The sequence below is a fragment of the Pristiophorus japonicus genome, chromosome 6, assembly GCF_044704955.1.
Source record: "Pristiophorus japonicus isolate sPriJap1 chromosome 6, sPriJap1.hap1, whole genome shotgun sequence".
Taxonomy (NCBI): domain Eukaryota; kingdom Metazoa; phylum Chordata; class Chondrichthyes; family Pristiophoridae; genus Pristiophorus; species Pristiophorus japonicus.
The window spans coordinates 80,718,288-80,735,212 of NC_091982.1; the positions used below are offsets into that span (position 1 = coordinate 80,718,288).

General features: G+C 45.1%; 1 protein-coding gene across 1 annotated transcript in view; it reads right to left on the bottom strand.

Annotated features, from left to right (window-relative positions):
• LOC139266134 (amine oxidase [flavin-containing]-like) overlaps window positions 1-16,925 on the bottom strand; it is an 89,124-nt gene that overhangs the window by 32,743 nt on the left and 39,456 nt on the right. Inside the window, exons 6-8 of the mRNA XM_070883980.1 lie at window positions 9,247-9,388; window positions 7,461-7,610; window positions 5,053-5,212 (exon numbers count right to left, since the gene is read on the bottom strand). Of these exons, the coding sequence (XP_070740081.1) occupies window positions 5,053-5,212; window positions 7,461-7,610; window positions 9,247-9,388 (452 nt within the window). The remainder of the gene's footprint in view (window positions 1-5,052; window positions 5,213-7,460; window positions 7,611-9,246; window positions 9,389-16,925) is intronic.

Genomic DNA, 16,925 nt, shown 5'->3' on the forward strand with positions numbered 1-16,925 from the left:
CCTCCAGATGAGAGAGATGAAGTCACGTATTCTCGCCAACAGTGCCTCTCCGCCATACTTCAGTGCCTCAGCAGGGATTCTATCTGCACCCGTAGCCTTGTTGTTTTTAAGCTGTCTTATGGCTTTTTCCACCTCATGCAGTATTGGGGTTTTACTGAGCTGGTGGCAGGTAGCATGCTGCGGGATGGAGTCGAGAACACTCGGGTCAAAGGCAGAGTCTCGATTGAGGAGATCTTCGAAGTGCTCCTTCCAGCGGGCCCTGACTGCCTCGGTGTCTTTGATGAGTGTTTCCATGTTCTTGGCCAGCAGTGGGGTGGGGCCTTGGGTGTTTGGACCATAGGTGGCCTTGACTGCAATGAAGAATCCTCGCATATCATGGCTGTCAGCCAGCTGCTGTATCTCCTGTGCTTTCTCCATCCACCACCTGTTCTTTAGATCCCGGGTTTTTTGTTGGACCTCAGCCTTGAGCCACCTGTAATGCTGCTTTGCTGCTCCCAAGTTGGGTTGTTGTTTAAGGCTCAGAAATGCCCTGCCCTGGTGATCTATTAGCTCTTGAATCTCCTGATCATTCTCATCAAACCAGTCCTGGTGTTTCCTGGTTGAGTGACCAAGCGTCTCTTTGCAGACACTGGTTATGGAGGCCTGGAGGGCAGACCAAGTGCTGTGGGCATTCTGCATCTCGGGGTCATCAAGGCTCGCCAGGTTAGCTGTGAGGCGCTGACTGTAAAGGGCTCTCTTAGCTGGGTCCTTAAGTGCCCTGGCATTGACTTGTTTGCGGCACTGCTTCTGCTGCCGCCTCTGCTTTGGGGCAATGTTAATGTTGATGGTGGATCGGATTAGGCGGTGGTCCGTCCAGTAGTCGTCAGCTCCTGTCATGGCGTGGGTGATGCGCACATCCTTGCGATCCCTGGCTCGGACGATGACATAGTCGAGCAGGTGCCAGTGTTTGGAGCGAGGGTGTTGCCACGATGCCTTGTATTTGTCCCTCTGGTGGAACAGGGTGTTGGTGATGAGTTCATGCTCTAGACATTTTGTCAGGAGTACGGTACCGCTGGAATTGGCTTTCCCTACCCCCTCTCTGCCAATCACGCCAAGATCTGTGTCCTTGCCGACTCTGGCGTTGAAGTCACCGAGGAGGATTAGTTTGTTGCCCGCGGGGACGCAGGACAGGGATTTTTCGAGGTTGGCGTAAAAACCCTCTTTGGACTCATCTGCTGCATCGAGTTTTGGGGCATACGCACTGACGATTGTGGCGCATTGATTCCGGGACAGGGTGAGTCGAAGAGTCATGAGGCATTCGTTAACCCCGCAAGGGGAGTCTTTGAGATTGTCGACCAGCTCGTTTTTGATAGCGAAGCCAACTCCACGAAGACGCCGTTCGTCCTCTGGTTTCCCTTTCCAGAAGACGGTATAACCGCCACCTTGTTCCTTGAGCTGGCCTTTCCCAGCTCGCCGGGTCTCACTTAGGGCAGTGATGTCGCTATCATAGCGTCTAAGTTCCCGGGCAACTATGGTGGTGCGGCATTCCGGCCTGTCACTGTTGTTGTTGTCCATGAGGGTCCTGACGTTCCAGGTCCTGAACTTCATGTTAATGGAGTGGAAGATACCTGTGTGTGAGTTCTTTTAACGTGGGGTGGCCGTTTCACACCGGCTACCACACGGGCTTAGCTGAGCAAGCTCTTGGCCCAGTGGCAAGGGGGTCCAAGACGACTGGAGACCAGGCACTGCTGTATGGGCCTAGTTGCCTATGGCGAGATGTTGGCCGCAGGCTCAGTGCTGAGTAGCGCCCTTGATGGTAGGTGGTCCAGGGCTTGTTTGGGGGCAGGCATTGGGAGGGTCAATGGCTCACTGGGGTTCAGGGTGGGAGGTCACAACCATGATGCTTACCAGTCATTAGAGGCAAGGTCATTAGTGGGGAAGTAGCGGCCCAGTCGTCTCTGAAGGAGGGGGAAAGGCCAGCCGTCGTCGTGGAGGCCCAAACACCGTCGTGGAGGAGAGGCACAGCTGTCGCTGCTGGAGGGGATCCGGTTACCGCTGTGGAGAGGTCTGGACGCTGCTGGGGGCTCGAATGCCTGAATGCTGCTGGGGGCCCACACGCCTGGCCGGATGCTCACCTAGCCCGCTGGGCGCTGTCGGGGATCGGGTGGAGCAGCTGGAACGACGTCGGAGGAGGAGGTCGTGGTCGTCGAGGGGGGGAGAAAGGTCCAGGTCGATGCTGCAGGAGTCACCGGTGTCCTAGTCGTCACCAATGGGCGGCTTGGAGTGAGGCCTGAGGTAGGCCTGGATTTTGGGATTCGCAGGGTTTGGGGTTTAAGGCAGGGATTTATGCACTCTCGATTAGGGCATAAATCCTTGCCTTATAGAATAGTACAGCACCTTTTGGCCCATCGGGTCTGCGTCGACTCTTTTGAAGAGCAATCCAGTTAGTCCCACTCTCCCGTTGTTTCCTCATGTCCCTGAAATTTTTTCTCCTTCAAGTATTTATCCAACTCCCTTTTGAAGGCTACTATTGAATCTGCACCCTCTACCCTATCAGGCAGTGCATTACAAATACTAACCACTCATTGCGTAAAAAGGTTTTACCTCACGCTGTCTCTGTTTTTTTCCAATCACCTTAAATCTGTGCCCTCCGGTTATCGAAATAGAACGTATCGCTGATATAGAACGTAGCACTGCAGAGAGCCATACTGAAAACAACTAACTAAACATGAAGACTAAAGTTATACTGTTAATCACTATTTCAAAGACTATTGGAGCAACAATGATTGCCGCCAAAATGAGCACCTTTCTCCCTTAAACTATTCGCTATCCGTTGGCCAAAGAGGTAACCAGGCAGTCATCTCCTAAGCATCTACCAGTACAGTAGAGTTATTGACCATAAAGATATGGATGCGAGAGTGATCTACCATGGAAATACGGTGTTCAGTGCCACTCCTGTTGCCCAGTAATCTCACATGAAATTCTTAAGAGCAGAGCCATTCCCTGCTACTCTAGGAGATGGCACAATGGTACAGGTTGAGATCTAAAATCAATACTGCACTATCTGGATCTGGGCCGTGCAGACTGGGAAGGCCCCAATCTCAATCTGTAGTCCGAGCTGAGTTACCTAATTCTAGCCGGAGTGTCAATGGGGAAGCTACAATTGCCTGTCCCTGAATTAAGGAGAAGAAAGATCAGCTGGAAACTGGCATACATCTGGATGTCAATGAGAAGAATATCAGGCCCAACTCTGATTCCTCCTGTAGTTGAATAACTTGCTTACGCTATCTGGGCGCATACAAGAAAAATAGTCACCTGGGTGAGGTAAGAGAAGGGGTACAACCTAGGCCCATTGAGCAGTACCTCAGCGTGTGTCATATGTCTCAGGAAAAAAAGGAATGGAATGTTGAAATGAAGAAGGCATGGTGATCCAGTTGACAATGTCCGGTGCCTAGCTTCTCATAGACTCAGCGCTTCAGAGTGATTAACAAGATCCAAATCAACAAGCCCACCACAAACTTAAAATTACTTAATATATACACACATGCTGGAATGTCACCTCTGACTGCCTGTCTACTCTACATGGCCACAACCAAACAACCACTGGCCACAGTACTGGCAAAGGCAGGAAAATGTCACTTCAGTTAGACTGGTACAAACCCAACAATCATACCATGCTTGTGGCTTCCTTTACCTAGTGTCCAGTGGGTGGCGCTATAAGTCAACCAATCCCACATCGTGGAGTTAGACTGCTGACTGGTGAAAATGGAAACCCCAGAATTTAATAATCACTCTGCAAGGATCGAAGTGGCATCGGAACTTTTATTCAGTTAGTATTGCCTCTGCACAATTTTCCTATGGTGTTACCCATTCTCTGTCCAGTATACCACTTTTTTGGCTAGGATCCCACATGAGTAGTAATAGCTTGCCCATGGGTGGCCACATTATAAGAACATAAGAAATAGGAGCAGGAGTAGGCCATTTGGCCCCTCAAGCCTGCTCCGCCATTCAATAAGATCATGGCTGATCTTCGACCTCAACTCCATGTTTCCCATCCAATCTCCATATCCCTTGATTCCATTAAGAGTCTAAAAAACTATTGATTTCAGCCTTGAATATACTCAACAACTGAGCATCCACAGCCCGCTGGGGTAGAGAATTCTAAAGATTCACAACCCTCTGAGTGAAGAAATTTCTCCTCGTCTCAGTCTTCAATAGCCGTCCCCTTTTCCTGAGACTGTGCCCACTAGTTCTAGACTCTCCAACTTCTCAGCATCTACTCTGTCGACCTCTCTCAGAATCTTCTATGTTTCAATGAGATGCTAAACAGGGATGCAACAGGTGCTATTGCTACTCATTTCTGTTTGCAAAAAGTGTTGCAATAGTAAGTGCTAAACAAAAAGCCATTAATATATTGTTCAGTCCTTTTGTTTTACAAAAAAATTCTTAAAAACAGCTGAAGTAATTTCCTCAGCAGGATGAAATTCCAGTCAATTGAGGTCAAGGCAGACAGGTGTGAAGGAAACTCCCATTTAGTAAAAGTGCCTGTGGAGTTACATCACTGCTGTTGCCTGCCCTCCTCCTGTCCTCTAGCAGTGCTCTCCACGTCAGATGTTAAAATGGAGGCGTATTGCCACTTCAAAAATTAGAATATCAAGTAGCACTAGAAATGGAGAATAATCAATTTGCAAATGATGACTACTTTCTGTCTGCTATGTATCTTTTGTATATTAGATTGAAGCCCCATCTGCCTGCTCAGGTGAATGTAACAGGTCCCACAGTAGTATTCAAGGAAGAGTAGAAAGTTTTCCCAGTGTCCTGGCCATCATTCCATTTTCAACCTACAGTACCAAAAACAGATTGTCTGCTTAACTATTCATTTGCTATTTGTGGAACCTATGTTGAATCAGTGACTACACTTCAAAAGTAATCCATTAGCTGTAAGTCTTTGGGATATCCCTTGGACATGAAAGCATGAAATAAATGCAAGTTCTTTTCAAAAATCTCTGCACGTGCTTGGGTTGTGGTCTCTGTTGGTCTCTGATCAGTGTGCATCTCCCTACAGATACAGACCTTTCTCCCTCCAGAAAGATCGGTTGTAGTAAACCATACACTTAATGATGGATCCCATTGGCACACGCTGGATCAACTGGTTTCGCAATGGAGGTACTGGAGGACTGTAGTGAATTTGCTGAGTGAGGGTTGGTGGGATCGCACTGATGACATAATCTGCCTAGAAACAGCACAGAAGAAATTAATCAGAACATATTAACAACCAATACAAAACGACTAGACAGAATGCTGTAAAACAATTGATGAAATATTGCATAAGGAAAAAAACCTTCAAATGATGGATGAAAAAGAATAAAAGTTATAGCAAGGTTAATTGTGTTCTTGATGTAGTCACACATATTGATGTGTAAAAGGAAATAATGGAGGGCTTACTCATGCAGTTTCCAGGATAAGCATGATCCTGATCTGGGAGCCTAATTGTACCATCCTATAACAGCCCCTCACCAGTCCAAAAAACTGCATGGCCAAGCGAGGGTGTCCAAAATGATACGGGTGCAGAACTTGCTGTAAAGCTAATATTGCCATTTGTATGTGAACACTCTTTTGTAAGGTGACAGTTCCTTAATAGGCCTTGATGGTATATTGACAGAGCAGCGCTTCACCTACAACATCAGCTTCCATTTACATAGCACCTTTAATGTAACAAATGTCCCAAGGTGCTTCACAGATAGGAGGAAAAGATTAGTTTATGAGGGGTTGGTTGAAAAGCTGAGTTTTGAGGAGTTTTTAAAGGAGCTGAGAGAGTTGGAAAGGCAGAGGACTTTAAGGAGGGAATTGTTTGTTGCCAATGACGAGGCAAAGGGAGGGGGTGCACTATAGACCAGATTCAAAGGAACAGAGAGGTATAGGGCTGGAGGAGATTACAGAGATAGGGTGATGCAAGGTCATGGAGGGATTTAGTGATAAGGATGTGAGCTTTAAACTTGAGGCAATGGGTTGGGGCATCCTTGCAGGCTTGCAAGGACTGAGGTAATAGGTGCGTAGGACTTAGCATAGGATAGGATATAGGTAGCAGAGTTTTGAACAAGTTGGACATCATGGAGGGTGAAGAATGGGAGGGCCAGGAAGGAGAGTGTTAGCGTAGTCAAGTGTAGAGGTGACTAAGTCATGCACAAGGTTTTCAGCAGTGGCGGGGCTGAGGTAGGTGGAGCAGGCAATGTTGTGGAAGTGGAAGGAAACAGTGTTGGGGTTGGAGAAAATATGGGGTCAGAAGCTCAGCTTTAGGGTCATACAGGATGTTGAGATTGCAAACAATCTGGCTCAACCTGAGAGTGACCAGGGAAGGGAATGGAATCAGTGGCAAAGGAACAGAGTTTGTGGTGGATGCTGAAGCCAATGATTTTGGGCATCCAAATGTTGTCATTCCTGTAAAATTCTCGATGGGCAGTGAGTTCCAGTCTCAGAATGTTCAAGGCTTACATTCTTTCCATTCCCTGCCTCACTTGTCCCTTATCTTCATTGTCCTTTTTAAAGAAAGATCTCATGGTCAGGAACTTTAACAAAATCACTTTAATATCCTTTTGTTTAATTATGTTGATTGTTTTTCACAACAATATTTTACTGAGGTGACTGGGTAGCTATGTCGATTAGTACACTAAACTTTCACCTCAAGAATCTGAGTTTCCAATAAACTGTTGGAACTTTCCTATGTCTGCTGGCTGTGAAATGAGTTTGAAAAATCTCAACGTATTTCCTAATGAGTATAAGCAGACAGTGCAACACTGCCCCTCATTTGGCACTGATGTCATCTCACTAAGAGAGATCACAAGAAAGCTCATAAGGAAAGTAATGCTTTTCTGAAGTGAGGGCTGAGGCTGATAGTTGGGTATTTAGTGTGTGATACTGATACTGGTTCCCCAAATTGAGAAGACATGTCACTTACTATCCCACACCTTGATAAAAAAAAAACTTTAAAAAAGCTATGTATTCATATATTGCTCATCAGCATATTTCTCAAAAACATCTCAAATGTTTTAAATACAGTAAGTTACTTGACTGTTGTTATAGGCAAATACAGCAGCCATTTTTCATATAGCAAGATCACATAAAGTAGTGCGATGAAAGACTAGTTAATGTTATTTGGCAGTATGAGTTAAGGGAGGAATGTTGGCCAGGAAACTGGGAGACCTCCCTGCTCTTTGTTGAATAGTGCCAAAGGATCTGGAGCATCGACCTGAACAAGCATTAGTTTAAGAGCTCAGTTGAAGGTTGGGATGCCACTATTTAAATTATTTTTTTTGTATTAATGAGTATTCATGGACAGATCCTGACTTTAATACAACAACTATAGCTGGCAAATTGAGTGTGACATTAGTATTTTTTACAACATGAACAAAGGATACTGGACTTGATAGATGCGGTTGACATTGCATAGTATAGGACTCACATGTAACCATATGCTCACACACCTCATATTCCTCTCCATGCAGTGTCTCCACACGGACGGTCCCCTTAATTTGTTCCACTCTCACCACTGGCCTGTTCAGCTTCACGCTATCCTTCATTCGTTCAGCTAAACGCTCACTGATTTGTCCTGAGCCACCAATAAATTTCCTTTCCTGTTGAAATGAAAGGTTAATCTCAATGTGCTACCTCTTCAAAGAAAAATCAAGGTGAAAGAAGCAGCATTAAATACAAACAAAATAGTTGAGGTATTGCAATGCTCAGAGTCTGGGGCAGCGAACATGAGATACATTTTTTACATAGAGGATTGTGAGGCTGTGGAACACAGTACTGAAGTAAGTGATTGAAGCAGAGACCATATCAACATTTAGCAATAGTTTAGATATATGGTTGAGAGAAAAGAGGATAAAGGGATATGGAAACAGGGTGGCTGGATGGGATTAGGACTACTCCTTGTTTGGATGATATATACCAATGTGAACTAATTGGGCCAAAAGGCCTGTTTCCATGTTGCAATCCTTTGTAATTCTATGTAAAAGGAGGCCAGGATGCAGCCCTGTCATGCCCAAAGCAGTGTGTCTCCATAACACACTGGGGTAGATCTTGACTTTGTGTGATGGTGTAAAACGGGTGGCAACAAATCGGCAGCCCGCTTTACATCTGTCCCGATTTTTATTTCCATTGACTTCAATTGTCACTCGCTATTATCTGTTTTACACTATTGCACGAGGTCAAGATCTACCCCTCTGTGTGTAAGTGAGCCATGTAACAGTCAACATCTCAGCAACACAAACACTATTTCCTGACTTTCTGGCCAAAAAAACAAGGATTTCAATTCAGATGGTTCTTGTAATACAAGTATCATTACTCCCTCACTTCAGTAAGTGTCAATAGTCTAGAAATTACTGTTGGTGATATTAGCAGTCAAACACTTTAATGTGTTCATATAACATTCCTCTGATTGCTATTTTAAGACAGGCATTAATTCATTTATCTTAAACCAGAATGTTATGTGTTAATTATTTGTATGATACTATCACCAATAGTAATTACCAGACTAATGTTTCATATCAGTTTGAATATGTAACTTAGGCTGCTTTCATACTCCACAAGGTTAATGTCAGTGCAAAGTTAAGCTGCTTTGCGATATTGCTAACGGTGAAGTGTAAATCAGGTGTGAAGACCTGAATGAACTCTAAAGTGAAGCGGCGTTATAAAGTTATTCCATTTTTATTCAATCTTAGAAAATAATTTATAGTTCTAAGTTAAGGAATTGTCACAATTCAGTTTTAAAAGTAGTCATCAAACACCCTTATTGGATTGCTCTATGGAACATCTTGGGCAAAGATGCGGCGAATGAGGGTGCTGGCCCCAGAAGAGCCCAGGGCCCAGGGGCAGCACGGGCCTGTCCACACTGCGATATATGTGCGCACTAGGTCCGTACAGCAGAGCAGGTCTCCAGTCGTCCTGGTTCAACCCTTGCTACTGGATAAAGGCCTAGCTCTGTAAAGCCCATGTGGTGGCTAATGTGCAATGGTCACCGCACGTTAAAAAAATCCACGCACAGGCATCTTCCACCCCCTCAATTGGAGTTCAGGACTGGAACATCGGGTCCTTCATTGAAACATCTGCGAACTCTCGTTCGAGGGACCGCCTATGACTGAATTATTGGATTGAAAGTATCAGTGCAACATAAAATGAATTAAATGAATCTGACTGAATTCTCTGGACCATATTAATTGTCTTAAGTGATATTCCGAACTATAAAGGGTAAACATCAGACTCTCAAACCTGGCCTCCATTGGTGGTAGAAAATATCCGCCGTGTCCCTCCGCATTGTCTCACGTACCACAGAAACCAAAGGGCAGAGACTTCGTGGGGCTCTGAAGTGACATTCACGTTGACAAAGAGTGTTGCAAATTCTCTCGCCACCCTGCAGTTAAACGTACAGAGTGAAGCAACTAGTCAAAGCAGACAAGAACCCTCCACTGCACTCTGCTACTTTCTTTGTCCCATGTCTTTGTCCCAGGGCCCAAATGGTTAGTATAAATAAAAGAGGGAATGCAAAGCAAAGAAATTCCCTCTCTTTTATTTTTACCAATGGCTTTCCCGATAAAATCTCCAACATCTTCAGAGAAGACCATTACTATAACTCCACACAGCACTGACCTGGAGCCCAGGCACTTCAAGTTGGAGATCCCAATTCCAGTTTAGCTTGTTTAGCAACAAGACTATGGATTGGTGTCTTTTTCCCTTCTGGGGATGGATCAAGATACCTAATCCTAGAATAATTCAATGAAATAGGTTTCAGGAAACTCTACTCTGCATAAAATCCATGCTATTCCTGTTAATGTGAGTCCTTGATCCTGATTGGAATACTGATATCATATATGATCGATATATTCAAGTGCAGGCTGTTTGAAGAAGATTACTACACTTGGTTGTCTTATTGACAAAAGAAAGCCCAATTTTGAGGAGGGCAAGAATTTCTCTCAGCTTCAAAAACTCTGGGCTGGATTTTGCGGCGGGGTCAGCGGGCGCGATTGGTGGGAAGGTGTTTTTTTCTTCCAGCAGGTCGAGACCCAACTGTGAACCTTCCGCTACGCACCTTTATCAAATGTTGGGTCTGCCAGCACTGAGCAGACCTGACACGCAACGGCGGGGCAGGCAATTAAAGTCATTCGTGGCTTGTTTGCAGCCACTTATTCAATGTTTTTTCCCAGCTTTTCAATTTGTTAAGATCACCCACTGGTTTCCCGCTGTGCCTAGACTTCATCTGTGAAGCAGAGGTTGGAGATCAGTGGCCATTGAATCAGCTGATGAGTTGACAGCTTCAAATGTCAAGTGAAAACTCCTAGCTGATTGAGATATGTTCCCTTAACCACTAGCTTGTCGAAACTGCATTTCCATTACAGATTCAGGATGCTGCTAGTCTTTTCACAAGTCTCCATCCAGTCTGACCTCAGCACCTCTCCCACCATTGACAGATTGCTTCTGTCATCTCTACTTCACCTACCATCTATTCCATCAGCATGGATGTGATACCTTGAGATTTGGCTTATACACACAACTGCACAACATGGCTTCCAGGTAGAACTGTGCAGACTACATTACTTTATTGTGATGACATCAGTAGTCAACTAGGTGGCTCTATAACACTTCTCTTTCCTTATTGAAGAAGTTAATCATAACAAATAATCATTGTACACGACTTGCATGCTATACACAATTCTTAATATACATTTCTCCAATGGAACCCATTTTATATTTCCAAATTCTACTATAAAATTCTGTAACACAAACAAAAGATATGAACTTATTTTCCATATTTACCAATTAAACTTAACCAGTGGTTGGTTTTCTGTTTCGAAGAAAAAAACCTTCCTTCTTGAACAGAACGTTCTGATCTTGTCGTAGGACTAGACTCATTCTAGGCTGAGCTTGAGGAAACTTTTTCTCCAAGGGCTAACCTTGATCTACATTTGGACTCTCCACACTTTCAGACTGTTTGTCTGCCTGACTTGGACTCACACTTAACTTCTGACTTTCTCTTGGACTAATTTCTGGTACATCTAATGTAGGATTTGCTGCTGGTACTTTAGTTGTAACAAGATTATCTGACTCATCAGAATAAATTGAAACATCCCAACTTTCAACTCCTTCTACATCTGTAGATAAAATGTGATCAATGTGAACAAACCTAACCATTCCATGATCAAATCTCTTGACCAAATATGTGCGAGGGCCACATATCTTCACTCTTCCTGGTAACCACTTTAACCATTTATGGTGATGGTTCTTCACTTTAACCTTTTGGTTCAACTTTACACTTCTCTCTCTTACTATCCCTCTATCATGACTCTCTTTCAGCCTGATTGATTCTCTTCTACTGACTGTGCCAAGTTTGGCTTTAACAACGAGATCCTGGTTCATGGCTATTGTTTGATAAACAACTCTGCTGGTTTTCTACCAATGGTGTGAGAAGTATTATGATAGGTAATCAGAAAATTTGCCAATTTGTGGTCCAATGACAATTGACGTTTCTTTGGATTTGGATCGAACATTTGCTTGATGAGGACACATTTGACAATTTGTACACTGTGCTCTGCTGCACCATTTGAAGCAGGGTGCTATGCTGGAACTTTGGTATGTTTCTGCTCATGAACTGTGTGACGTCTTCTGAACAAAATTGCAGCTGATTATGAGACACAATGGCTGGGTTTGGAGCACATAATTCGAATTGGATGTTTTTTTTTGCGCCAGTGCGGGAAGCGCCAGCCCCAGCACTGAATTGGTCTCTTTGAGGAAAAAAAGATTTCTTGCGCTAACGCAGCATTCACGTGGTGCTCAGCACATCAGCGCCTCACTGATGATGTCAGCTGACACATCACAACAACCCTCCCCTTCTTTTAAAGGGGAGGGCCACAACGAACTCAGCAGCCTCTTTAGTGGCGCCCAATGGGCCACCAGCGAGGGTGCCAGTTGGGCATTGTCGGGCTGACTGAAAAGTCATCCGACAGAAAAAAACCATGCGTCCACTGTGCTACCACCTCCCCTTTAAGGGCTGCCGGGGCGCCACAGCCACCACAGCTCCTCGCACTGAGAAGCTGTCGGTGGCATCGCCCCTCACCGACCTCTTGTCCCGCAGGGCAATTTCCCCCGAGGGGCGAAAAGGGGTCCGCGCAAAGGAATAAGGGAACGTCACGCACGGCAATGATGTCATCGGTGTGCGGGTATTGCACTGGCGCACTAATCACGGGTCGCGGCGCAAACCTCTTTTTGCCGTGAAAGATCTGGGGAACAATTCCACGTGGGTCAATGTGGCCACCGCGCCTGCAAGCTAAGCCATTAGAACTCCACTCACGCCGGATATGCTAACTAGCCCTGCGCATAGGGCCTCAATTGAGGTCCCAATTTCCTCTGGGAGGCCATATAAAGAAAACAATCTTCGCAAATTGTCTAGTGTTTTGCTTGCTGTTATTTTCCGCATTGGAAACACCTGTACCCACTTCGATTGACTATCACTGTGAACAATTGCTGTCCTTCTAGCTCAGCAAAATCTACATGTAACTTTTGCCATACCCTGAGAGGCCATTTCCATGGCTGTAATGGTACTGATCATAGTTTCTTGCTTACTGATTGACATGTTGTGCTCTGACTGATGGTGTACTCTATCTCTTTATCTAAACCTGGCCACCATAAGTAACTGCGTGCAAAACTCTTAGTCAAGCACATTCCCAGGCATGAAGATCTCCTAACAGTTTAGACCTGAAACTATTTAGGATAACCACTCTTGCTCCCCAATCTTTATCCACTGACAATTCATTTCTATGAATGAAGTATGGAAGAATATCTTTCTCTGATACCTGGTTTGGCCTTCCATTTGCTATGAAATCATTCACTTTTGACATAAGTAGGTCATGTTTCGTTGCCCTACCAATCTCTTCAGCTGTGACTGGCAGCTCATCAATGCATGAAAAATAGAATACTTCTTTCCTATTGGGTGTAACTTGTGATGAGAATGGCAACCTGGACATAACATCAGCATTACTGTGATCAGCTGATCTTCTGTTCTCAATGTAATACATATATGCTGACAAAATTAAAGCCCATTTCTAAATTCGTGCTACAGCTAAGGCGATTTTGGATGGAGGATTGCTGTCAGGGGCTTATGGTCAGTAACTATGGTAAACTTACAACCAATAAACAAATATTTGTGAAACTTCTTGACCCCAAAAATCAATGCCAAAGCTTCTCTTTCGATCTGCGCATAATTCCATTCACTGGCACTGAGAGTGCGTGAAGTAAAAGCAATTGGTCTCTCCTCCGCACTATCTAATACATAAGAGACCACTGCCCTAACTCCATACGGAGAGGTAGCACACGCTAGCTTGATCTGCTTAGATACATCACTGTGAACTAACATGGTACTCTCTACCAACTAGCTTTTACACTCATTGAATGCTGTGTCGCATTCTTTTGACCACTTCCAAGGGACCTGTTTTTTCAACAGCTCATTCAGTGGATGTAACACTGTAGCCAAATTTGAGAGGAACTTTCTGTAATAATTCAAAAGACCCAAAAATGATCTAAGTTCAGAGACATTCTTGGGATTGGGTGCATTTCTGATTGCATCCAGCTTTCCCTTGGTTGGATGAAAACCATCTTTGTCTACTCTGTGCCCTAAGTACTCCACTGAGTTTTGATACATCTCACACATGTGAGCAGTCACTCGTACTGCATGCTTCTCCATTTGAGCACTTCATTCAACACCTTATCATGGATTTGCTTGTTTAGTACTGAAATGAGTATATCATCTAAATAACACCCCTTCATTCCTTGCAAAATTTGGTTCATCACCCCTTGGAATATGTCGGGGGTGGAAGACAATCCAAATAATAGCCTATTTAACTGATATAGGCCTAGGTGAGTATTTATAGTCAAACGTGACTTGGACACTTCATCTAACTCAACAGTAGGTAGGCATTAGCTAGACCTAACCGTAAACTGTCAGCGGTGTGAACAAATCTTCCAAAATTTGGCAATGTATTGGGTAGACTACACTCTAGAACATAGTTTACGGTTACCTGATAATCATCACACAACCTTACTTTACCATTTGACTTAGGTACAACAACAATGGGTGTAGCCCAATTACTCGGCTCTACCTCAGAGATAATGGGCTCAATTTTCCCCAGTGCCGTTTTTGGGCGTATTTCAAAAGTTACCACTGGTTTTTTTTGAACCGACTATTCCAAAAAAATAACTTGAAAGTTTCCCCGTTCTAATTTTTGAAATTGGCACCGTGCAGCCGGTCCTTTAGCTTTGGGGGTTAGAGCTTAATGTCTGTGCCAAAAAAAGATGCCCTCCCTTCTGCGCATGCACGAAAAAAAAAAGAAGTTTTTTACGAGACTGCGCATGTCCCGGTCGGCATTCAGCCATTTGTAAAGAGCCAGTTGTGTGTGAGAACTTTGAGTGCTGTGTGAGAACTTTAATTCTCAGTGGAAAAAAATCAGAGCTGCAATATGCAACGTGGCTCAAGGACCAAGAATTTCTCACAAGAGGAAGTGGAGGCACTGGTTATTGGAATTGAGGCCAGATGGCACAAGCTGGACACCAGCAGAGGTCAAATAAAAGTTTCACCAAAAGAAATTAAGAATCGCTGGAACCAAGTTGCAGAAGATTACTGTGCAATAGTGACCACCCCAAGGTCTGGAGGCCAGTGCAAAAAGAAATGGCAGGTCCTTGGTCAAGCAGTTCGTGTAAGTAATATTTTCATTTATTCACTGGAATTGCAATTGTAAATGTGACCATCTGTATGTCCCACCCAGCGGAAAGGCACCCTTTCTAAAAAGTAATATTTTCATCTTTGCAAAGGAAGATGGCACACAACAAAAGAGAGAGAACTCGAACAGAAGGAGGGCCGGCAAATCTGCACCCACTGACACTCTTTGGAAGAGAGGGTTGTTGCTTTGATGGGTCCTGCCAGGAGAAAAACAACCACCACTGCACAAGCTGGGCCCACACTCGAGGGAGTGGGTAAGTCCTGCAAATTTCACAGTCTGGCTTTGCTTTTATGTACTGCACGGGCTAGTCATGCTTCAGTTCATGGAGATGTCTCCATCAGCTACGCTTCAGTTGATGCAAGATGCTATCATTCATCGTGGTTCTTCATTTGAAGCCTGCGCTGTGTGAGCCTATTCATGCCTCCCTGCCCCCTCCTCTGCTGCTAATCATTTGTCTGTTCCGTTATATTTTGCAGAACTTGAGGTCAACCTTGATGAGGCTGAAGCCGACGTGGAAGAAGATTCAGACACGGATGAGTCTGAAGAGGAGAATATCTTCCAATCCCACCTTCCAGACCAAGAGCATGGGGGTGAGGGGGAGGGGTAGGGTGAAGCTCCTACTGCTGTACTCACTCTGGAGGAGGTGCTGGTGATGCCCATTGAGGTACCAGCCCCTTTCCTGAGTGGCAAGTGTTGAGACATTTCATGGTTTCACACAGTCCGAGGCTGCGGGTTCCAATGGGATGCAGTGAGCCACACCCAGGGCCCCACCGCCTGAGGCTGCGGGTACCAGTGGGATGCAGCAAGGCACACCCAGGGCCCCACCACCTGAGGCTGCGGGTTCCAATGGGATGCAGCGAGCCACACCCAGGGCCCCACCGCCTGAGGCTGCGGGTACCAGTGGGATGCAGTGAGACATATCCAGGGTGAGGAGGGGAGGGAGAGCTTGAGAGCGCTCTCCTGAGGTGCAGGATGTAACAGATGTGGTTCAGATGATGGCAATGAGTGGGGAGAGCATTGACCTTACGTGATCACTCCTGGGCACCAGCAGTGGGTTGGTTGACGCGGTATCGGGACTGTCGGGAGAAGTAACAACACTCTCGTGAGAAATGGGAACACTGTCGGGCACATTAAGGATGGAATGTCGCAGGTAGCTGACACACTGTCGGTGAACGTGAGGGAGGGAATGTTGCAGGTAGTTGAGACACTGTCAGGGCACATGAGGCAGGGAATGTCGGAGGTAGCTGCTGCAATAAGGGAGCATGCCCAGACCCCACGACCATTGACGGAATCAACTGCCACTCCCACTCCAATCCCCAGACCAACATCTGAAGAGGCCCAAACCGGGCCTTCCACATGACCACCTGCCCACGCCAACCATCAAGAAGTGCGCATTATCCAAGATGCTCGAAAGAATAAGCTTGGTACCAACCCGAGAAAAACTGTGGGCAGGGGTTGAGTCACCAAGACCAAGCGCAGCGGGCAGTCTTAGAATAAAATGGCGGCGGCCTTTATTTACTGCTGCTTTTGTTGTTGTTATTATTGTTGTTACTGTTGTAACTGTTCTCAAATTAAAAGTTTTTTGTAAGTGATGTAAATTTACAAGTTTAAAAGTTTGTAAGTGATCTTAAAGTTTGCAAGTGATCTTAAAATGTGTAAGTGATCTTAACTGAAAACATAAAAGTTTGATACAAGAACATTCTTATTAAAGTTAAGCACAAACAGGGGTTAAACTTTTGAATAAAATGTATTTTAAATTATAACTGAATCATTTCCATTATTTGTTCCATTAACAAAACACAACATTACGGAACAGGTCCAAATCGTAAACATGGTCCATTTGGAATAGTTGCCGCTGAGCCTTCAGGCAACAAAGTGTTCACGGATGAGCTGCTGGCACAAGGCTCGAGCAATCGTTAAAGGGGCACGACAGTCCGCCCTCCTCCACCATCGTGCTCTGGATTCAGGTAGCTGCATGGCTTCCTCCTCCTCCTCGTCATCTGCATCTTTCTCCTCTTCATCAGCCACTCTCACCTCAGGTGGGTCTTCTACTATCAGCTGCTGCTGCCTCATGATGGCTAAGTTCTGCAGCATGCAGCACACAACAGTGAACTGACCGACAATCTCAGGGGAATATTGAAAGTAGCCTCCAGAATGGTCCAGGCATCAGAAACGCTGGTTCAA